Source organism: Colletes gigas, unplaced genomic scaffold, assembly GCF_013123115.1.
Source record: "Colletes gigas isolate AHSC1104 unplaced genomic scaffold, ASM1312311v1 Colletes_gigas_Sc00042, whole genome shotgun sequence".
Taxonomy (NCBI): domain Eukaryota; kingdom Metazoa; phylum Arthropoda; class Insecta; order Hymenoptera; family Colletidae; genus Colletes; species Colletes gigas.
Genome location: NW_025106671.1, coordinates 813,600 through 836,290, shown reverse-complemented (window position 1 = coordinate 836,290; position 22,691 = coordinate 813,600). Strand labels below are relative to the sequence as shown.

Sequence of the window (22,691 nt, the reverse complement as noted above, 5' to 3'; positions counted from 1 at the left end):
CGCCTGAATGTTGCTCTAATACGGATTTAATTTACGTGTGGCGATTAGAACTTATTACTAATAATATAGATGGCATAAACTTAGCTGGGGAATTGTCCCAACGTCTAGAGATTCAACGCTAATACTTTGGACGCCTTTTATCGAGGAAATCTCGAGCGTTTTCGCGAGTCCAAGGGGAATCCAAAGAGGGAAACTGCAGGACTTTGGAACCAGCTTTTAATTATGAAACAAAGTCGACTAATACGGGGTCATCACCTTCCGTACTTGTACCATAGAAATCGGTCGAGTACTTGCGAGAGAGCGATCCCTCTGGTGGCAAGTACGGGAGGTGATGATCCCACATAATCGCGCTTTTTCATGTGTGTCAAGTTAAATAAACAATACTATATTACAGAATCTTTCAAAACAAATTCACTTTCTACTTTACGTATTACTGTCAATTAACTGTTCACTATTCCATTCTCCCAGCCGATCAAAACTGTTCTAATCCTTAGTGGACGTTTCCTAACCTAACATATTATATTGTTCTGAACAACTATTGAGAAATGAAGCCCAAAAAGTCGAATCTCGACGGTGATTGAAACTTTTGCCTAGGCAAACTGTGAATTTAACGTTTAAGTAAAGCTTATGGTTGCGAAATATGATCCATTGGGAAGGAATCATATAAAAATGAAAATTTCTTAGCTTTTATGAGTCACCCTATCATTATTCTCACCATTATGTCGGGCAAAGGCAAGCAGAGTTCCAAAAAAGCCATTGTCAAGGTCAGAGAGAGTGGAAAGACTGTGCAATCTTCCCTCGGTTCAGATGTCGCTTCTGAAAACACAGAAACGTCCATGTCTCTGCCCATTTTAAAGATTGCTGACAACAGCCGTCTCCTCCCGAGATACACCAGTATCTTGCAACGCAACACGGAGGAAGGCGTCGGTATGGAGGACCTTGATATGTTGCAGCTAGAATTAGAAATGCTTCTATCATCGGTGGTTGTGCGACATCGAATGATCCAAGAGGAAGTAGCAAATTTATCGTCTGCGGAGGAACGCAGGGACAGAAGATCCAAAAGTGGCAAAGGTCTTTCGCTTCTCGACAAAAGAGTCAGAGAAGAGAAGTTCAAACCAAAGGAACTGAATACCAAGACCCAGTCACCTCTGCCGGCCAAATTGTTCAAGCAAAAGGCTATAGGCGGCTCAAACTCTCAGGTCATTCCAAATGTGCACGAAATTTCAAGGATCGAAGGTTCAAAATCCGAATCTCCAAAGTTGCTTTTACCAAAAAATGACACACCTAACAAGTTTTGGGCATCCGTTGATCCGTATTGCACAGATATCATGCCAGATGATATTAAGCTATTGGAAGAACTGATTGCCACGCACAGTGACATCAGCGAATTCAAGAAGATTCCCCCATTGGGTCGCCATTATAGCTTAATGTGGGCTCACAATGATTTATTGCAAGAGGAAGACGCGGCCAACCCAAATAGAGAAAAGAAAAAGAGTCGTTCCGACTTGTCGCTGTTGGTTGGCAAGAACGACAAGAAAGCACACAGTATCGCGGGTCCTCTCACACAGAGATTGGTCTCCGCTTTGCTGGAGGAAAATGTGTACGTTGCGAATAATAACACGGACAACAAATTGTTCAGAGACAGTGATCCTCCTGTTTTAAGAGATCTCACTATACAGAACTCTATCAACTTAGAATTAAGGATGCACAAGGAGCTAGTAGAGCAGGGAATCTTGGAATCAGATGCGCAAAAGAAGAATCAAGAGGACGATGAAATTTTAACAGAGATTAAAAGATGCCAGCAAGAACTCACAGCGCTTTCCAATCACAATGTAACGCAATTGAAGAGGCTATTAAACTTGGCGCAGGAAGAAAGTAAACGGCAAGCTTTGAAGAGAAAAATTAGTGCTGCGGATAATGAAGTGATAGAACATTACAAGAAACTTATACTTTCCAAACAGAGAAAGGTTCCACTGACGAAGAAGGAACAGGAGAAAGCGTGGGCCTGTTTAAGGGAAAGGGAGAATCTATTGGACCAGCTGAATATGTTACCCCATGATAGCGTAGGAGAATCAATAGGCTTCGGCACTACTATGAATTAAGTTTTTTACTGTATAATATGATAATACTATGTATAAAAGTTTAATAATATTGATTCAAGTTTAAATCGAACGGTGTGAAATTCATTTAAAACTTCACAATGTATTGCAATTTTCATTTTAGTTAAAGAATTTACTGTCTTTAGTATTAAAACGATTATTAAAGAATAGAAATAGATCTTGTATTAAAGATTCGAAAATTTTACTAGTATTACTAGTAGTAGAAATATACTAATTGTTGCGGCAATGGTGTTTGTTAAAAAATTATGTTCAATTTTAAATTATACGTGATGTATTAAGTTTCGTTTAATTACTACTTTAATGCTGTAAATTAATGGTTCAATTTAATTGGTATAAAAAAATTAAATGAAATTGGGCCTACGTTCATTATCGAAGATTGTTATTAAACCCATGTTTTGTATTCAATAAATATATTACTTGAACGAAATGCACGTTAATTTATTTTTTTATATTAAAAATTAATATGTGCGTAGTTTGAACTTTATTTGATTTCTAGAACTGCCAAAAATGAGGGATAAATATTTTTTTTGACGATAGTAAGACGAGCTTTAGGGGTGAAACTACCCCCTAAAGTCTCAGCCTTTCATTATCTTTAGAAAAAAAAAATTTCTATAGAAAAGTATAAGGAATTCAATTTAAGGATTGAATTTATTTTTGGTCAACTTGTTTGCAAATATCTAACTGAAACGATTCTCCGATGTAAATTACTGTATTTCTTCAATAATAAAAACTCGATTACGAAAAAAAAAAGTGTAAAAGGATATTCATAAAATATGTTAAAAATTATATTCTTTCAAGAATATTTCAAGACCAAGGTTTAGTAATACTTTCACAGTTTACTTCGCGAAGATATCTTTCTATAGTAGAAAATATTATATTCATTTGGTAGTTGCATAACACCTATCAACAAATTATTAATTAGAATTTATAAAAAAAAAACTACGTAAAGAAGCTAATTTTACAAAGTTATTCTCCAGAGGAAAACATACTAGTACAATCATTATAAATTATACTTGAAAGTCGTGTAACGACATTTGTCAATGAATTATTCATCAGAATTGCTAAAAGAAATTACTCGAAGAAAAGGATAGCTAAAAGAACGGAAGTCGTCCACATAACTACGAGATAATTTCACGACAATAGTGTTTATTCGATATCACTGTACAGTTTCCCTTCGGTCACGAGTTACCTCCAACAAACAGTGTGCGCGTGTGGGCATCACACCAATGATGAATCATTTTGGTAACAAAAATGTTCAATAGTGTACTACTTCATCGATATTAACGCGATAGATACGGATACAGTGCGTATATGGGTATATCATATGCAGGGTATGAAGGCTGTTTATTTCTTTTTTAATAAACTTTCAATTAATGTTCTTATTCGTTCAATTACACTGAATTATAACAATGTGTGAATTACGGCTACATGAGACCCCGGCAGACCATGAAATGATTAAAAATGAATCGATTGAAGGGATCCGAGGAGGTTTTTGGACGGTTCTGGATCGACAACCAGTTTCTGGTTCGTACCGTCTAAATACCTCGTCGGGCCGGGTACTCTAGTATCTCTAATGATTTCATGGTACTCCCAAGTACCAATGACAGCTCCTGCCGTTCCCCCTGAGAGCCAGTAGATGCTGTCTTGGCAATGACGCACTAAAACTATCGGCAATTATGCGATTTCCGGTGACTTAGAACGCGAACAAGAGCAGGAAGGCCATCATAAGGCAGAAGAGACCCATGGCCTCGGACAGGGCGAAACCCAAAATGGCGTACGAGAATAATTGCTGCTTCAGAGATGGATTCCTGGCGTAACCGATGATTAAAGAACCGAACACCGATCCAATTCCGGCACCTAAAATCAGATTACGCGTTTCACCACTTCTGCAAACTACAGAAACTATTAATTTATAAACGGTTAACACATTGATTGCCATGTGGACTAAAAGAAATATGGTTTTAAGCGATTAAGTAGTTGTCCAATTGTCAGAGAACAAAAATTTCACAGATTTAATTTGGCAGTTAATGTGTTACGTGATTAATTCATAACGCAAATTGTAATTATAACATTACTATGATCGAGAAGCTTGGCGGAGGAGTGGGACTAGAGGGCAAACAGTATGAGGAACGCTATCAGAAGACAAAAGAGTCCCGCTGCCTCTGATAATGCAAAACCAAGGATCGCATAACTAAAACATTGTTGTTTCAGGGATGGGTTGCGGGTATAGCCAATTATTAGGGACCCAAAAACCAAACCAATACCAACCCCTGAAATTGGAAGAGCAGGAAGGAAATTCTGAATTATTCTAATACACGTAAGGATAAGACGTGGATAGGTTTGCAACGAACTTTGTTAAAAAGTGATTATCTGTGCACGCACCAGATCCAGCTACGCCAACGGTGGCTGCTCCAGCACCAATAAACTTTGCAGCCGAGTCAATGTCCCGACTGATTGTGGATGTTTGGAAATTACGCACAAACGGCGACTGCGTAAAATAATTAACAATGAAGAATTCAAATAATTTTTTGGTTAAATGTATAATTACTATGCGATATTTGTCGGTCTCGTTAAGTTTACAATTTGAGTATTATATATTGAATTGTTTCCGTATAGTAGATAAAAGTCTTACGTAACTTCTATTATTAGTTTTTAATATTTTATTTGTCAATTTAATAAAAAAAAAAAAAAGAAACTCATGTTTTGCTGTTACCGACTGTCATTGAAATTTTTGTTGTTTCTTTCGAACTTTTGTTTTAATAAATGGGACATTTTATCAGAAAACAACTGTCAAACGTCTCTTTGTTATTTAATTGTTGTAGACTGGAGGAGACAGAAATTATAAAAATGTCTAAGTTCAGAAATAATTCCAATATTGATTATTTCCACATAGTAGATTACATTGTGACTTATATAACTTCTATTATTAGTTTTGCACATTTAATTGATATTTCAGTTTTCATTCTTTTCATATCCATTGTTATCAAGCTATACCAACTAATTGTCATTCAAAATTTTTTGTTGCTTTTTTCATTTTCCTCTCTCGCAACCGATTTACCAGAAAATCGCCATCAAACCTTGTTAATCATCTTACGAGACTTTTAAACCCTGAATAAGGCCACACCTAAATCAATAACAAAATTACATTCTCCAAACATCCAAAATTCATTCCAATCTCCTGCAATCCATTAGACATTTCCAACGACCCATTACAAGAGCTACGTACATAATCACTATAGTACAATCTACACGTAAAATTCACAAATCAGTCCATTTTTATTATTTCCGTGTAAATAAGTCTCTGAAACATCAACTATGTAACTTTCAAAAACATCTTTACTCAAATTCGATAAAAGCAAATTCTGAAACATGTGGGCACTGACCCACTTTTATAATTCGTACGAATGGCCAGCATTTCCCTATAATAAACCTAGAAAATATAAATTTTCTAACAGATTCGAAAACATTTCCGCTCGTATTCGATATAACTAAATTCATCTTAGGTCACGTTTTACCGAATTTTTTTAATTTTCCATGAAGAACCGTTATGAGAATAAAGCCGGTTATGTAACCTACGGGGGGAATAGGTTATGCAATGGATACTCACGATACTGACTGGGCTCTGGATCTGATTCTGTTGTAAAGACTGACTCTGATTGACCACGGCGCTGCTCAGCGGTCGGATGTAGTTCTTGGTTCCTGAGACCAACTAAAAGAATCGTACGGAAGGGGAGAAAAAAAAAAAAAAAAAAAAAAGTAGTTATATAATTATGAATGAAAAGAAACTCGGAAAGTTAGAAATTCTACTCACGGTCGACCTGGCGAGGGGTGCGATGAATCGAGTGCAAGCGTACATGGTGACGTTTGTGTGGTCGCTAAGCGATTACCCTGAAAACGACGGTGGCCACCTAAATAATTAAAGCCCAACGCTCTGCCAAGCTTAGGATTACGTAACACGTCTAACCTAAATCCTTACCACCTCGATGCTCAAACAAAACCCGTGTTAAAGATTACCGATGTCGCAAGAACGATTATCCACGGTTAACGAATGAATAAAGTAACTAGAATCCGAGAATGGCATAAAATGGCTACTAATCGTGTTCCAGCGGTCTCGTTTGGTTTCCAAAGTATCGGGCACCATGAACGATTATTTCGTTAAAATTGCGATTCTTTTTTTATGAATCGAGCGAATAATCGACGGATTTTATTTGATTTTAAACAGGATTCCGGATTTAAAGGCGGACCAGACTCACCAGAGATCGAAGAGCCGGCCTTTGGAATGTTGAATTGGTGAGTGACTGGTGAACTGAACCGCCTATCCCGAAAGAAACGAACCGACTTCCGTGCTGTGACCTATTCGCCACTTCCAAACCGCCCGATCATAGCCGAGTACGCGTATCGACCAACCGAACTTACCCGAACGACACTTCGTCCGCAGTCGCTGATCGATTCTGCTATTATCTGTTTCCGGAAATGCACGAATAATATCCCACTGTAATTATTTCGATTTAAAAAAATTTGGAACCCTAATTTTTTAGATTTTCTTTTAAGATTTAACGAGAAATACGATATTTTTTTGTGAAATTGTACGCGAATATAGACACTTGTTTGACCCTCTTATTGAACCTGGGAATTTAAAGCAAAAGTAGTACCAACGACTGGCCAAAAGATACCAAGATGGGGTATTATTGATTAGAAATTAGGAAGTAAAATTTGGGTTGTTTTGTAGCTTTCTTTTGTACTGTTTTTAAGTTGCATCAATTGCTTCAGTTATTAACGACTTGTAACTTTTCTATGTAATAAATGGATTATATTATTATTTAGTATAGTTATTTTTTTGTATTAGACTTCCATATCCCTATATGGAGACATAAGTATCGTAGTTCGTTGGAAATGATTTTACTAAAAGAATTATTTTCATTTATCGTCATTTATTAAAAATATAACAGATATGTTAATGAATGCAATGTTGATTTCGAGAATGTGATTCACAGTAATAACTAATATCAAATTATATTTATCTTAATTAACTATTGTCTAAAGCATTATTTTAATGAATGTTTGGAATGCTAATATAACTAAACAATACTAGAATAAACGTTGATTATAAATTATTAAATATATATTTGTCAGTTTGCCAAGAATGAAAGTTGATAAATGATGTTTAAAATAAAATTTATTTCCGTTGCTTAAATATAATATTCTATAGTATTTAGAGCGATTCACATGTCATTTGTTACTATTTTGCTTATGTTGTAAATACTGCATGTTGTGTTCATGTTCTAATATTACAGCGGCGTTGTGGATTTGGAAAAATCGTTTCCCATGCTCGAAAGTTGCAATCATAATGGCGCAGGCCGGAGCAACTTTCACTATTCTTGGAATTAATCCCGTGAACAGCCCCCTTACCCCATTTTGACAGTAAATTTTTCTAATCGTGTTCCAAGTTCCGCCGCTGTGCCCGGGTTTATCTGCAAATGATTTTTCAACGATGACTTCGGTTCGAAATTTGTAATCCGTTACAAGCAAATGGTACCTGAATAGATTTCTTTTTCGCCCATTTCTATCTGCGTGTGAGTTTTTACAACGTCGAAGGGGATCGTAAAAAATGCTGCCATCTATAAAATTAACAGTTAATAATGCACTAATTCCGAATGTCGAAACTTAAAAACACGATATATCGATCGACGAAATATCGATATTTACGAGATCGACTCGTGATATATTTGGTCAGAAATGTCGATGTCAGACTCGAATTATTCACGTTTTACGTGAAATTAAACAACGAGCCCGACTCGTGATATTCAAGTTTGGCATAAAATTTTCATCACGAGTCAGACTCGTGAGAATAATGGGTTATAGCTTGTTTGCACAAACGGAATTGACAAAATGGAATCCTTTTAAAATTTGAATTTCTTTTTGTCAATTTTTTTATACTAAACTATTAAAATCAATTTGTAAACGATTCGATAATAATATTGAGTATTTATTAATTAAAATACTTACAGATCCGGCCATAGCACCAGCCGCGAGATTGAAAGTAAAAGATTGATTAGATCCACCAAAGTTTTGTTTAATAGTTTCGTAATTTAACCAGTAAATTGCACTAAAAGGTACGTCACGTAAAAGAGTGCTACTTAAACCCATCCATAACCCAAAAATACCATTATTTTTCATAACGGTTTTCAACGCTTGCATAATTTCTGTAAGCAAAGTTTGTTAAAAAGAATTGTATAACGCAGAAATAATTCAAAGTAACAAAGATTAGAATAAGAGAATACCTGGATAACTTAATTTCTGCGATTGCATTTTAGTCCTAATTAATTCTAACGGGCTTACTAGAGATGCAGCCCAGATACGAGCTATGGCTCCAGCCACCATGGGAATCCAGAACGGTTGCTCCGTTACGGGTCTAACCATTACATTCCCTAATTGTCTATTATATGTATCCTATCAGAACGGAAGTAATATTAGAACTCGAAAAGAGATGCGAACGGAAAATTCGATGAGAAATTTTACATTCTATTTACCTTAAAGTACAACCTTAATTGTTCGTACGAAACGAAATATACTATAGTTGCAGGTACTGCTAGGACCAGAGTAGGACTCAGACCACTCCATAAGGAAAGGATTCCTTCGTTTCTGCTAATTTTCATCAACGCATCCTTTGAACGGAAAATAATGACAAAATACAATTGAATTCGTGATTATAAGGAAGATCGATAGAAACGTACCACCGTGCCAGTAAATTTTCCGTTTCCCTTCGCCCACGGTGGCCCTTTCCCATTCAGACACGGACACAAATGATCCATCAAACCATTGCAATAAAGGAAACACTTGTTAGAAAGCATAGCTTTTTGCTGCGTTTGAAGTCGAATCTTGACCACATCCAAAGGTGTAACTGGAATGAAAAAAGATTAGAATATTATTATAACATCATCGATTTGTTACAAACTACACCTTTGACGTACGATTTAACTGCAATTCTTCGAACATATCTTATCTAATTTTCGAAGACGTGTTAATTTTTATATATTAGACGTCATGACGTTTGGTTTGAAATGCGTGTACAAGCGATGATTTATATAAAATGCAAATTTACTTTACGTTGTTTACAATCACGTTAGATATTTCATCATCGCTTACCAATGAGAGACGTGATGACTGCACCGGTGCACGAGGCGACAATTTGCTGGTACGGTTTGATCCTGAATCTAGGATCATCCAGATCCACGTCCAGCGGTATATTATTCAGCTTATTCATTTTTTTACTTTCATTAGATATCTACGGTAAGAAATTTTGTGTTCGCGTTTAATGCCATACTTCCTTATCAACGAACCCCACAATCGTTCTAAAGATTAGGGTACGTCGCACGTGCGCATACTAGATAATAACATTCCCATCGATTCATGAATTATGAATGATCTTAACACTATCAACCACCTATGAAAATTACAAACGATTACTATTATTTAACGAATATTTTTTACGAGCAAAAAATTATCCAACAAATCGAAACGATCGCAATAGAATATTGAAATTGTGAAATAATTAAGCTACGAACGATCTATTATTTATGGACAACTTACTTTCGTTTAGTTTCATTTGCCACGAGATTCCAGATATGGTTTTCTGTATAAATGCAATCTTGAGCAACTCCGGGTCAACGTCGTGCACGAACCGGCCTCTAACAAATCGGAAAATAACATTACACTGCTTATCGAACCATTTATATTACGTTTCTATGATAAGAAAATATGTAGATCGTGAACTATAATATTTTCGTATTTTACCGCCAGAGGACATCACTGGTTTATTCTTGCAAAAATCAAAATTTCGAGGCACGTTTTTATTTAATAGAGTTAGAAATATGTAAAACATTTCTAATATTTATATTAATAAAAAATCAAAATCACAGTATATATTTTCTATAGTTTTTATTTACATTTTTATCTACCTTCCCCATTAATTTTTTAATTTCTATTAATTCTAAAGCTTCATAATTCCTTATAACCGCTCCAGATATTATTCGAATCTAATTAAGTTCTTCAATCATTTTTCTATGCATTTTTCGTACAAATAAATATTGATCCACGGCTTGATTTCTAATTACTCTTTTTCTGGGATTAAATCCAAGCGTGGAAAAGTGGTTGAAGAACTTAATTAGATTCGAATAATATTTGGAGTAGTTGTAAGGGATTATAATACTTAAAAATTGATAAAAATTAAGAAATTAATGGGAAAGGTAGAGGAGAATGTATCGTCCTTCCACGAGAAGAAGGCACAATGCGTTTACATCCCCACTCTTGCTGCTGTCCGCTGATTGGCTGTCACCGATTGCGTCACAGCTTTCGACCAATAGTGAGCCAGCGGACAGCAACAGGAGTGGGGATGTAAACACGCTGTGCCTTCTTCTCGTGGAAGCACGGTAAATAAAAAGCATGGAAAATATGTACTATGATTTTATAAGGAATGTTTTACACATTTCTAACTCTATCAAATGAAAACATGCTTCGAAATTTTGATGCCTCGATAAACGTTTTAATGTTAGTAAACAATTCCTCGACTTAATTTACGTCTGAAATTGTCATGAGTCAAAGGTCGTTTTACAAATTAAAAAGTTTACGTTGGTGTTTGAGAAGGAAAATCGAGAATGGCTGAAAAAGGGGCCCATTTAACTGGAACCACGTTTATAAAACCTTCTATATTTGAAATAGTGGCTCAGGAATCCTTTGCCTCGACCGTTGAACCGGCTTTTAAAAAAATTCTATCGGTAGGTTAGGTTTCGTTATTCCATCAACAATATTATTTGTCCTTGAAAATTAAATTTGTATATACTTTAAGAACCTGTAAAAGATTGTTTAAAATAAACTGCATTGCTCCTTTAAAAAAATAAATATAATTATTAATTAAATAATGTTTTAGTTTATCGTATCATTCAATCCTGAGAGATATAAACATCTTCTTAGATGGTCTGACGAAGGTTACTTAATTTTCAATATAATTCTCCAACGATACTATTTAAAAAAATTTTGTAAGTAATTACTCTCGTTCGTATAAATACAAATTACCAAACAGTGAAAATATATTCTTTTTCTCAGCCGCTTCCTTCTCTGAAGCATTTTACGGTTTGAAACGTGTAGGAATAATAAATTCCAAGATCAAAAACAATTTGTCGAACCGGCAAAAGACACTGTCCCTGACACTGATAGTTTTATTTCCCTATTTGAAGAATAAGCTTTCAAACCTAAGTCGCCGCTACAAACTCGAAGAAATCGATGGCTGTGCCCCACAAAACGTAACTATTATTCCATAGAACTTAATTTCAAAGAAATTGGTTTATTAACATTGAAATTAATATTTTCTCACAGAAATGGGAGAAGTTCTATCGCAGCTGTGTTGTTAAAGGTTCTTTAATGACCTTCGTAGCATACGAATTTATAGTTTTATACAATTATATATTGTACGTTGCTGGGAAATCAGTGCACCAATCGCCACATTTGAAACTACTATCCGTTACTTTAACCTACGCAGATGCACAATCCGTAATCAGTGTTTCGGATCTGTTAAAGAAGATTCGAAACAATTCTTTTGGTATTAGCGATAGCATAGATATTCTTCAGCGTACTGTGACTACGTCTTTGGAATTTGGAGCGTTCTTTCTTCAGTTCTTATTCTGGTGGACGCAAGAACATTTCAATACCAATCTAGTTACACTGCCCATTCCACCGCCGCCTAACGTAAGAAAATTATTCTTCTGTAATCGGAAGCATAAGAAATATTATTAATTTCATATTATTATTATCAGATTTTGGAAACAGCTAGGCAATTCAAAGGCAAATGTCCAATTTGTTGTAAACCGTTCAGAATTCATACAGTACTTTCTGTTTCCGGGTATGTACCATTATAGAAAATACTACAAGTTTGAGATCAATTACAGTTACTTAAATATTACTACTTTTCAGTTATGCGTTTTGCTATCAGTGTATTGTTCCTGTAATACGAAAAACTGGACAATGTCCCGTGACAAAATATCCTGCTAAAGAAGATGATTTAATACGTTTGTATTTAGATTAAATATCGTTGACATTTATATAAATCTACTGGAGAACAGTTTGAATAATAAAAGTCCACCTGTTACTTAACTATTAGCAACTTGTTTCGTTATACGAGCTACAAGTGTATCGTCCTTCCGCGAGAAGAAGGCACAGTTTACATCCCCACTCTCGCTGCAGTGTGCTGATTCGCTGACTTTGTCACCGTTCTCGACCAATAGTGAGCCAGCAGACAGCAACAGGAGTGGGGATGTGAAGACGCTTTGCTTTATTCTGGTGGAAGGACGGTAAGTGAATGTCATTTTCTCAAAGAATTCGTAATAGTTTAGGGTACAAAGAAAAGTCTGTCGGCAGTAGGATAAAAATATTGGTATATTTTTAGTGTTGTATATTATGACGAAACTTTCAATATCAATCTCGATTCACGGAAAGAAAACATACGGTACGGATTGGCAAAGTACCTTAATCGAACGAGCAAACATTTACAGGTACTATTCCTCTATATTACAGAAAATACTGATTATGGCCGAAGCACTTTTCAATTAGCATCCAATAATACAATCGCGTACGCGAATCACAGACAACGGCGCCAGGAAGTCCAGTTATAACACTCGCACCAGATTTTTGGTCAGAAACCTTACAAAACATAATATATATATTCGATACCGAATATTATAATACGTTAGACATTCTCTGAGACAAAGAATGTTTCGTAAAATAAAAGAGCAACTTTGTAAATACTAACAATTTTTATTTTCCATACGATCGAACGGGATCAGTGCTCGAGTAACTGTTAACGTTAATTTAGTTACAATATATGACACTTTTCAATAGCCACCGGACGTTTAATTTCTACAAAAAAAACGGCTTTCCAAACATGGGGAATATTTTCACTCTCGACATCGAATAAATTTCAAATAGAAAATATTCAAATATTCAGAGTATTCGTAGAAATATCTTTTAACTGTATTCGATTACTTCTTCCAATAAAAAGATAGTATTTTAATATTTTAAAAATGCCTAGGAACATTTATTTATTTACCTATTCGTATTATATCGCAACTAACTAATAAACATACTTGGAAAGCCCTATAAGAACGATATATCTCGAACACTGAGTTCTCTATCGAATCGATAGGGAAGATCATCGCGAAAGCCGCAATCGACGCGTAAAGATTCTATCGCACTAATCGAACTATATCGTAGCGTGTTAGTTATGTTTCATGGCATAAGAAATCGATAAAAATCACTTTACATCTATACACAAATTTCTTAAAAAAAAAAACAATCCCGTCGTACTCATGCATTGGTCGAATTTTTATTTACAAATCCATTGTCTTAAGATTTGTTTAATTTCCTTTTGTTCAAAGCCTTACCAATGCACGAATACGTATAGTATTTACCGTTATCAGACTTTTAAAACAAATCTACGTTCAGATGAAATTTCTTTTTTTGTTCGCAGTCCGTAGAGAAATCGATTACACCTTTCGAAATTTTGAAACTCTCGAAACTATCGAAACTATTTACTCTTGCAGAATTTCCTCGAGTCGTTTGACTAGACTGCGGCTTGGACAAACATTTCAGTAGATTCTAGTCGTAGGCACACTGGATATTTGAGAGTATTGACATTTGTGACATGCGTTACATTACTAATTTCCTATAATTGACGAAACCTTGTAATTCGTTTGTTTCGAAACCTACAAAAGCATTGAGAAATACATGCAAACACCGAGGTCCAACCGACAAATAAAATTCTCTAATATGCATCTGTATTTCGAAACAGTTTCGGATCGATAAAACCTTACGATGAATCGCAACATCGACACTTTCAATAATCGCTTACCTCCTATGTAACCATTAATACCTAGCGATTCTAGTCTTAATTTTGATTTTCGCGTACTTCGTGTAAAAGTCTCGAGTTGTTATTAGATTCGGTGAACAACACGAGATGGATAAAAATAAAAACAGGCGTGTAAAATCAAGTAAAAAGTAAAGTTTGCGTGATTATCGTTGAACGCTGAGATTTAGAAACGTTAGTATGAAAATTGAAACCATTACGAAGCAAAAATATTAATCTTTGCGTAAGTTTCAGTATTCTACACAATCGTCACGACGGACGAATCTCGTAATACGATCGCAAGACATTGTTTCTTCCAGCGTCCACTGAATGTCTCAGTTTCTAAATAGTCCACGGAACTATAACTCCTCGAAGAATGCAACCCTCGCCTTGGTAGATCCGGACTTCACTTTTTTCAATGTACTATACTTGTTCTCACCTAGCCGCACTTGTTCTTCGTGCAATTGATCCAGTTCGCACTGTTTCTCGCCGACCTTCATCACTTCTATTTCGGTGCGTAGCTCTCTGAGCTGTTCTTGCAAGTGTTTGCTCTTCTCCCAATAGTCGACACGCTCCTTTTCTATTTCCAGCGACAGCTGGTCGACGTCCCCGTCGGCGATCAAATCGTACGAAGTCAAATCGGTCGGCAGGGGCTCGGTGTCCAGGTGCAGAGTCTGCAGGTCCGCTTGCAGATCCGACGGTAGCACTTGCGTCGAAGGGAACAGATTTGGCACGGGCTGCGACAAACAAAATCATCGTTAACGTTTAACTTTACCCTTACGAATCTTAATCGAGTCTAAAATCTTATCGGAATAGGTTTCGTTCGCCCCTGGAATGTGGATATTTACAGCTATCGTCGCGGTGTAAGCATTTCTGCTAAGGAACTCGAGCAATTTCTCTTTCGCTTCCTTCTCCGCGATACGTGCTCGTAACAATTCGTCTTTCAGCTTCTCAGCTTCCGCCGCCCTTCTCTCGGACTCTTGCACCAATCTTTCGGTCAATAATTCCGCTTCTCTGGTTTTCCGCTCGAGATGAACCTTCTCCTCTTCGGTCTTCATATTGTTCAATCGTATACGAGTGATCTCCTGCTCGGCCTCCGAAGCTTTCTGACTCAACAGCATCGCCTCCTCTTCGGCTACTCGACTCTTCTCAGCCAGAAGGTCAGCAGTCTCCTCTGACCGTCTCTGAAACATATTTAACATTTAGCTATAGAATTCTAACGATATTTAACGATAGATATCGTCTTACGAGGGCTTCGTTCGCTAGACGAATCTCTTCTTGATATTGGAGAAGTCGCTGCTCCATAGCTGCTTTCTCCCTTTCGGCCGCCTCCCTGAGTTGCTTCTCCCTGGCCAGCTTGTTTCTTTCGATTTGTCTCCTAATTATCACATTAACAATAAGCAAAAAAGTCTTGTATAAAAAAATAAAACTTTGAGGGTTAGAATCCAAGAGACAATTACCTGGACTTCTCCTCTTTCGCCTGCGCCTTCATTTGCTGGACCTCCATAGAGTCAGGCTTGCGTCTTCTCATGAAAAGATCATGGTTGCCGATGCACAGGTCCAGGATCTTCAACAAATGATTACTCGTCACGTTTAACCTCAAAGTTACCAAACCCTTCAAGTGTTTACCAGTTTGTTCATGCGAACTTTCTGCGAGAAGAACACGAAATTAGGCGAAGTCTTCTCCACAGGCTTGATCACGAATTTCTTGTCATCGAAACTGATGTGTCGTATTTCAGACCAGGTGAACGTAGTTTTCGGGGCCAGTTTGTTCTCCTTTTCGTAGATATTTAATCCGAGGGCGGTGACTCCGAGCCAAAGGTCGGTTTCTTTCTTGTTCTGGAATTCGATGATCGAAGATGTTGCAACGGAGAGAATTCGATTGTATTTATGTGGTTTTAAAATACTTACGCTAATGGGGAAATAATTGACGCCGTACATGTCGAGGTCCTGAGCAATCTTAAGATACTCCATCTCAGCTTCGTCTCTGGACATCCCACGGTGATCAGCGTACCAAATCTTTATCCTATCCTCCCACATTTCGGAAGTCATTTGGTATTGATCTATAACTCTTTGCGGCAACAATGCTTCGCTCGCTAGCATTCCAGGCCGGTACGAAACTTCATCGTAGTCCCCATACTGATAATCATATTGCATGTTACGAAAGAATTAGCGTTGAACATAATTATAAAATTCTCTAGCTCACTTTGCTAAGAAAATCAAGTCGTAACTTTGGAATAATCTGAAACGCAGCTATTGCAAAGTAAAATTCATGGAATATTCACCTTCGCTTGGACTGCGTAAGAAGCTAGCAATACGGACGCTTCGGGCGGACAGTAAATATCCATAGAAAGGATGGCCTGTTTCACTTGAAGGAAGAATAAATGTTGAGTTACTTCTTGAACTAATTCTTCGGCGACATCTTCCGGATAAAACTTTGCCAAGAACATGAAAGGCGTCGTTGGTTGTTGGGAAATGCACTGATCTTGCACTGAAAAAGGATTAGTTTTCAAAGACTAAGCTTACAAAATAAGTTGCTTGGTTCGACCGAGTAACTTTGCTTGGTTTTTACGAATCTACGAACGAACTGTTCCAAGACGCTAAACAACTGCAAAACAATACAAAATTCACTAAAGGGAAATTATATTCAAAAAAATAGAATCTTCTAAGCAAAGAAACGTGTCGTAAAGAAAGCTTAGTATACCTTTCTTGTCCAACTTCAACCAGGATATGAATCCTTTGGCATCTTCGTATTGGAGTCCAAAATACCATGTTTCTCTTAATCCTATTGTGCGGCAGACTAAATCGAATAAATCCCTTCCCGTTGATCTCCACTATTAATAAAAACACGTTAAAAAACCATACGTTCTAACGACGATCAGGACAGTGTGGAAACTCACAAACGGAAAACTAACCTCCAAACTGAACTCTAGTTCAGCGTCCAAGGTACAGACTTTAACGGGGAAAGATTTTCCAGACTTTTTCCTTCGAAACGGTGGCATTTTACTCCTCATTATGTTCACTCAACATCACGAAAGACAAGGTAATCAATATCGCAAAAAATAGAAGAAAAAAAATTAAAGCTCCTAAGAGTATCGGTCGAGGCTCGGTACGGGTTTATATGTTTATTATTTACTCTTTGTAATATCAGAAATGAATCGTGTGATGGATAACCTTACCTACGCATTCGCAGCATATTGACCAAATACATTGAAACGCGTAATTAAAATTTCACTCGCTCGATCCTCGTGAGTGACCATAACAATTTTGGCTGAAACCCTCTTCATCGGATCATCGTGTCGGTCGTTTTTTCGTGACTTTATTTCTAAAGCAACAAACGAAAAAGGGCGGAAGAAAGAGACAATGGGCCTGCAAAACCCTGCGGGAAGTGTTTCGAAACAGTTTGCTTCGACGCAGTGTGGCCAGATCTGGCATAATTGAGTGCATCGAAATCGACAACAGTGACGACGAACTTCCTTAGCGTCTAACGGAATGGTGGGGATAGCAGGCATACACTACCGCACGAGCCACGTGTACGTGAGCTCGGCACTTCGCACAACTTCGGCAAATCGATAAAGAACGCTAGTGTGAGCCTTTCCTTCTTGCTCTTGTAAAAGACAAAACAACTGAAATACGACCTCGCGATAATCGGCATACGATTCCAAGTCTCGACTGCCCCAGCATTTTTACTTTCCGACCTATATGTAAGGTATAAGGAAATTTATAAAGTATCATAATGAAAAAAAATTTTGAAATTTTTTTTTAGCGGAAATACACGTTTTAGGACCCCCTGATCATATTGTGACTATTGAAAAAAAAGACATTTTGTTTGTTCCTCAACGACTAACAATAAGTGAATTGCAATAACGAAAAAAAAATTTCGAAATTTTTTTTTAGCGGAAATACACGTTTTGGGACCCCCTGACCATATTGTGACTATTGAAAAAACGATATTTTTTTTTGTTCCTATGCTATTGTCATGATTGCGTCTAAACAGCTGAATGAATTTCAATGAAACTTAACATTTAAGTTTTATGTTCTCGTTTTAAGGTCTCATTATATTTTAAGCGTGATCAGTTCCCATATAATGATGATTATACGTCTGTAGTTTTATAATTATTTCGATACATATACATCATTTGTAACAAATTTTTAAAGCGATTTATATAACTCTTAAGAAGGATTAAGATCAAATATACTTTTCTCCTATCTTTCCTAGACAGGAAAAATTAAACGAAATCTTATGCCTTGCATACCTACCTAAACCACATAAAAAACGTATTCCACAAATATTTTAGAATAATGTTGTTCAAAGCAGCCTTACTCGTAAAGGGTTAATTAAGGGTTAATTAAAATGAAAAACCACTCTTAGCCAGTACCGTGCACGCTACAGAAATAGATTACTACTGACTTTTCCCACTATGTTTTTTAATAACCGTATCAAATTATTACACACAATCAAATGTTATATATTTGACTTAACTTTACATAACAAAATAATTGTAACGATAGGTAAAACAATAACGTGCACGCTACCGTTCAATGGAAACCACGGGAAGGTGGTGGTCACTTCCATCAGGAGGGAAATGTAAAAAATTGTTATTTCTTTGTAACATTATCACATGCCGTATATTAAAATGTTTTTATTAATGTAATGAAATTACAATATAATGAAAAACTAACTCGTGAATGCATTAATTTTTATTAATATACACACGAGCCATAAAAATGGAAAAATGATATAATTGTTTACATTTCCAAAGGATGGGATGTCGGGATAGGACGTTTGCGATTAAGCTGGCACGTTATGTCGTGCATTGTTGCTCTTACGGTACCGTGACGTAAGTGTAACAAGGCGCGACATTCTACGTCATAGCCACATTATCTACAGCAAGCAATTTCACTAACTAAAAATATACGGCAAAATATAAGCAAATAAATGAAGAAAAAAAATGATAGTTAGAGCAAGCAGAATAGTATTTACAGCAAGCGAAATACGTAAAAAAAGTAACAACGCGAGACAAATTGAACGACTATTTACATATTAGCGATGTCCAAAAAAAATATTTTGGACATCACTAACAAGACTGCGGTTGCAGTGTAAGCGCTTTCGCGTGACGTTATGGCACATACATGCATCACACCTTGTTGCGCCTACGTCACGGTACCGTTGACGTAACAAGACCAGTCTACCGCGACGTCGCATGAAAACGTTTATACTGTCATTGCAGCCTAATAGTACGAATTTACTAAAGAGCTTTTCTCTGGAGAGAAAATCTCTCTAGAGAAAAGCTCTGTAGTAAATCGGTACCTTAATTTTCGTCATATGACGTAGCGGGAAAATTCTCAAAGTTATTGTCATATGTTGCGTTTAATCTTAAATTACACTTTTGCTTCTTAGCAAATCTATGATATAAATTTTTGGAATACAATAGAGCTAGATGATCGTCATCTACCTCCATGGGTTGAGAGTTTTCCCTCTGCGCCTTTAACGAAGATTTCACAACGCAAATAGAGTTGACGCTGGCCGAAGAAAGTTTATTTCGTTTCTTTGTTTTTATGTCAGGTAACATGGAAAACAATCTTTCTGCATCGGCATTGGAATTTGGAAGTGATCTAATTGTATTTACTAATTTCATCAATTCAGGAAATTTAATTTTATAGTCCAAATTTCGCGTTAATAAAATTGTTTTCCAGAAACCATCGAATTTCATCTCGATAAGCGTCTGTCTACCTTTCGTTGTAAATTCCAAAGGCAATACTGACCATTCTGTTTGCAGTCCTTCGTCGAAACCGCCGAATTTCTTAGCGATTAAGAGAACATTTCTGAAGGAAATGTCTCTATTTGTATCATTTAATATAAAAGTTGGTTCAAAAACATACAACATGCTAAGAAATTCGTCATCGATTGGCAATCGATGACGAATTTCATTTGCAGCTGTAATATAAAACATTAAACAATTTTTCCTTACGGTTTCTACGATGTCGGACTTGCCTTCTGCATTCAGTTGATGCAGAAAATTAAGACACTCTGTTCCTAAATTTATACTATCAAATGGAAGTTGATTTTCGACTACAGAAAAATTCATCATTCTTACTAAATCCATGTGTTTCAAAAGCTGCGGTTTCAGAAAATTGCGTAATATATCGCATAAAAGTTCTGCCGCAGTCTTTTGAAGCAAATGAATTCTTGTCTCTTGAGTTTGAAAGAAAATGCTAAATTTATAAAAAAACTCAAGAGCGTAATTTAGAAAATAAAGATATGCTTTGGCCTCTGGATTTTGCATCGAGATTAACAGACGTTCCCCGGACTCTGATTTCTCGCTTATTGTCAATTCTTGCAAAAAAAGCAATACAGAGTCCCAATTCTCTAAAAGTGTAACTACGGATGTATAATGCGATAACCATCGCGTAGAACACAATTTTAAAATTTTTCGGTCGGTTGTTTGAAAACATTGCTGAAATTCGCGGAATATAGCCGAACGTTTGGGACTACTGTATATGAAAGTTGCTACTTTTCGTAACAACTCCTCGCATATGTCTGGAATGGTATTGCACGCTTCGCGCACTACCATTGCAGACAGATGACACGGACAGCGGAGAGTCAAAAATTTGTCCCTGCATTTTGTTGCAAGCTTTGTCATAAAGGACGAGTGTCGCCCTGTCATGACAGCAGCGTTGTCACATGACAACGCGACAATATTTTCGAACGGAATTTCTCTTTCTATCATGGCAATTTCAAATGTTTTAAATAAATTATCTGCGCCACAATTTCTGGCATCAAGATGTAATAATTCTACCAATTCCGTTCGAACATCCAAAGTCTCGGGTGCAACATAACGAACAAGAAACGTCGTCCATTTCTCGTTGGTCGAGTCGGATGTTTCGTCAATATAAATAGAAAATTTAGTGTTTTGTAAAACACTAGAAATACGTTTTGTTTCTAAAGGATACAAAACGTTTGATATAATATTTGAACACTTTGTTCGACCGAACGACATATGTTTCAAGACATCAGGATCTTGCCCAATGTCTTTGAAAACTTCAAGAATCGTCTCTGCGGTTCGATACGGAATATTTTTTTCGGCTATTAATTTGGCAAATTTGATTTCCGCGGATTTTATCCTTTCATCCAACGACAGAGGCGATTCTTCGGATTGCGTCGTAAAATTATTATTCAATTTGTCTGCGTTATTGTTACTCTTTTTATAATTCTCAATGTGACACTGAGAATCGGCGTGATTATAAATCGTCGATAATCGACATGAAAATTGATTGTTGCAAACCGAACAGAACCACGAATAACGGTCGCCGTCGACTTTATGCAACCATGGCTTGAAATAATCATTCTCAAGCCATTGAGGCATAAAAGTCCTTTTAGAAGTACTATTTTTTTTATGACACCCAGATTCTCCGTGTCTATACACGTTTGAGGAACCGCAAGAATAAGACTTATTGCATAAAGTACAATAAAAACGACTTCTATCATGGGGTACTGCACGTATCCATGATTTAAACCTATGATCATTTATCTATGAAGATAAAAAACCGCGCTTACACTTATTCTTCGATTTCACAACCGTTTCCATGATATAAAAGCAGAAAAGCGAAAGAACAGAAAATTACAGAAATTACGCGAAAGCTTTTTTTCAATTTAAATATCTCAGAATGACCTACGGCACGTACCTTTAAATTTGTCCTGATGTTCGTCCTCGTCGACCGAATTCAACTGACTCAAGAGAAACAGCAGTGGCTCGAGCACGTGGCGATAGTGTTTTGTTTATACTGCTCGCGCATCGATGGGCCGTTGAAATGCCCGGACGAAGAAAGGACGTAGATATATACATATAGCACAGTTCCCATAGGGTTTTAAAAGGCAATAATTAGAAATAAAGTTCTATTGAATGAATAGCAGTATATAGACGACAATTTAATATATTTCATTTTGCAGAAATGAATTTAGAGGGGAATCAAAAAAAAAGGAAAGAAGAATATAGACGTTCTAATATATGCCATGTGATAATGTTACAAAGAAATAACAATTTTTTACATTTCCCTCCTGATGGAAGTGACCACCACCTTCCCGTGGTTTCCATTGAACGGTAGCGTGCACGTTATTGTTTTACCTATCGTTACAATTATTTTGTTATGTAAAGTTAAGTCAAATATATAACATTTGATTGTGTGTAACAATTTGATACGGTTATTAAAAAACATAGTGAGAAAAGTCAGTAGTAATTTATTTCTGTAGCGTGCACGGTACTGGCTAAGAGTGGTTTTTCATTTTAATTAACCCTTAATTAACCCTTTACGAGTAAGACTGCTTTGAACAACATTATTCTAAAATATTTGTGGAATACGTTTTTTATGTGGTTTAGGTAGGTATGCAAGGCATAAGATTTCGTTTAATTTTTCCTGTCTAGGAAAGATAGGAGAAAAATATATTTGATCTTAATCCTTCATAAGATTTATATAAATCGCTTTAAAAATTTGTTACAAATGATGTGTATGTATCGAAATAATTATAAAACTAAAAACGTATAATCATCATTATATGGGAGCTGATCACGCTTAAAATATAATGAGACCTTAAAACGAGAACATAAAACTTAAATGTTAAGTTTCATTGAAATTCATTCAGCCGTTTAGACGCAATCATGTCAATAGCATAGGAACAA

General features: G+C 36.3%; 5 protein-coding genes across 10 annotated transcripts; 2 read left to right on the top strand and 3 right to left on the bottom strand.

The window, feature by feature from the left end:
* Nucleotides 1-313: 313 nt before the first annotated feature.
* On the top strand, nt 314-2,167 carry LOC122402943 (transcriptional adapter 3-B). The gene has a single exon (XM_043406146.1). It carries the CDS (start codon nt 690-692, stop codon nt 2,100-2,102), a length of 1,413 nt encoding a protein of 470 aa, XP_043262081.1. The 5' UTR covers nt 314-689; the 3' UTR covers nt 2,103-2,167.
* Nucleotides 2,168-3,249: 1,082 nt separating this feature from the next.
* On the bottom strand, nt 3,250-6,510 carry LOC122402978 (ATP synthase lipid-binding protein, mitochondrial). 2 transcript variants are annotated; one of them, XM_043406230.1, is made up of 5 exons: nt 6,374-6,510; nt 5,932-6,008; nt 5,728-5,829; nt 4,503-4,608; nt 3,250-3,977 (listed from the first exon to the last, which is right to left on the bottom strand). In XM_043406230.1, exons 2-5 carry the CDS (start codon nt 5,974-5,976, stop codon nt 3,814-3,816), a joined length of 417 nt encoding a protein of 138 aa, XP_043262165.1. In that variant the 5' UTR covers nt 5,977-6,008; nt 6,374-6,510; the 3' UTR covers nt 3,250-3,813. The 2 variants fall into 2 exon arrangements, with proteins under 2 accessions (XP_043262165.1, XP_043262166.1); XM_043406231.1 differs by having other exon boundaries at nt 5,932-6,028; nt 6,374-6,481.
* A 797-nt stretch (nt 6,511-7,307) lies between these two features.
* LOC122402976 (solute carrier family 25 member 40-like) lies at nt 7,308-9,847 on the bottom strand. 2 transcript variants are annotated; one of them, XM_043406227.1, is made up of 8 exons: nt 9,711-9,847; nt 9,267-9,564; nt 8,855-9,021; nt 8,651-8,785; nt 8,402-8,570; nt 8,127-8,323; nt 7,657-7,738; nt 7,308-7,591 (listed from the first exon to the last, which is right to left on the bottom strand). In XM_043406227.1, the coding sequence occupies exons 2-8, from the start codon at nt 9,382-9,384 to the stop codon at nt 7,350-7,352; spliced, it is 1,110 nt and encodes a 369-aa protein (XP_043262162.1). In that variant the 5' UTR covers nt 9,385-9,564; nt 9,711-9,847; the 3' UTR covers nt 7,308-7,349. The 2 variants fall into 2 exon arrangements, with proteins under 2 accessions (XP_043262162.1, XP_043262163.1); XM_043406228.1 differs by lacking the exon at nt 9,267-9,564 and having other exon boundaries at nt 9,711-9,800.
* A 652-nt stretch (nt 9,848-10,499) lies between these two features.
* LOC122402977 (peroxisome assembly protein 12) lies at nt 10,500-12,249 on the top strand. Its single transcript, XM_043406229.1, has 6 exons — nt 10,500-10,894; nt 11,047-11,155; nt 11,223-11,419; nt 11,493-11,861; nt 11,930-12,015; nt 12,087-12,249. The coding sequence occupies exons 1-6, from the start codon at nt 10,775-10,777 to the stop codon at nt 12,196-12,198; spliced, it is 993 nt and encodes a 330-aa protein (XP_043262164.1). The 5' UTR covers nt 10,500-10,774; the 3' UTR covers nt 12,199-12,249.
* A 232-nt stretch (nt 12,250-12,481) lies between these two features.
* On the bottom strand, nt 12,482-17,421 carry LOC122402975 (merlin). Of its 4 annotated transcripts, XM_043406222.1 has the most exons (10): nt 17,193-17,421; nt 16,929-16,998; nt 16,718-16,847; nt 16,299-16,504; nt 15,925-16,152; nt 15,643-15,852; nt 15,474-15,580; nt 15,262-15,391; nt 14,862-15,197; nt 12,490-14,750 (listed from the first exon to the last, which is right to left on the bottom strand). In XM_043406222.1, the coding sequence occupies exons 1-10, from the start codon at nt 17,222-17,224 to the stop codon at nt 14,373-14,375; spliced, it is 1,827 nt and encodes a 608-aa protein (XP_043262157.1). In that variant the 5' UTR covers nt 17,225-17,421; the 3' UTR covers nt 12,490-14,372. The 4 variants fall into 4 exon arrangements, with proteins under 4 accessions (XP_043262159.1, XP_043262161.1, XP_043262157.1 ...); XM_043406224.1 differs by lacking the exon at nt 17,193-17,421 and having other exon boundaries at nt 12,482-14,666; nt 14,883-15,197; nt 16,929-17,142; XM_043406226.1 differs by lacking the exon at nt 17,193-17,421 and having other exon boundaries at nt 12,482-14,651; nt 14,886-15,197; nt 16,929-17,142.
* Nucleotides 17,422-22,691: the final 5,270 nt, after the last annotated feature.

Coding starts and splice junctions, on each gene's coding strand:
- LOC122402943 (XM_043406146.1), top strand. CDS start 690: ATGAGTCACCCTATCATTATTCTCACCATTATGTCGGGCAAAGGCAAG.
- LOC122402978 (XM_043406230.1), bottom strand. CDS start 5,976: ATGTACGCTTGCACTCGATTCATCGCACCCCTCGCCAGGTCGACC. Junction 4,609..5,727: donor TCCAGAGCCCAGTCAGTATC/GTGAGTATCCAT, acceptor TATTTTACGCAG/TCGCCGTTTGTGCGTAATTT. Junction 3,978..4,502: donor CGTTGGCGTAGCTGGATCTG/GTGCGTGCACAG, acceptor ATCTGATTTTAG/GTGCCGGAATTGGATCGGTG.
- LOC122402976 (XM_043406227.1), bottom strand. CDS start 9,384: ATGAATAAGCTGAATAATATACCGCTGGACGTGGATCTGGATGATCCT. Junction 9,022..9,266: donor AGTCATCACGTCTCTCATTG/GTAAGCGATGAT, acceptor TTTTCATTCCAG/TTACACCTTTGGATGTGGTC. Junction 7,739..8,126: donor CTGGTGCTATGGCCGGATCT/GTAAGTATTTTA, acceptor TTAATTTTATAG/ATGGCAGCATTTTTTACGAT.
- LOC122402977 (XM_043406229.1), top strand. CDS start 10,775: ATGGCTGAAAAAGGGGCCCATTTAACTGGAACCACGTTTATAAAACCT. Junction 11,862..11,929: donor CCATTCCACCGCCGCCTAAC/GTAAGAAAATTA, acceptor TATTATTATCAG/ATTTTGGAAACAGCTAGGCA. Junction 12,016..12,086: donor ACAGTACTTTCTGTTTCCGG/GTATGTACCATT, acceptor ACTACTTTTCAG/TTATGCGTTTTGCTATCAGT.
- LOC122402975 (XM_043406222.1), bottom strand. CDS start 17,224: ATGTATTTGGTCAATATGCTGCGAATGCGTAG. Junction 16,848..16,928: donor AACTAGAGTTCAGTTTGGAG/GTTAGTTTTCCG, acceptor TTTTATTAATAG/TGGAGATCAACGGGAAGGGA. Junction 16,505..16,717: donor GTTGAAGTTGGACAAGAAAG/GTATACTAAGCT, acceptor ATCCTTTTTCAG/TGCAAGATCAGTGCATTTCC.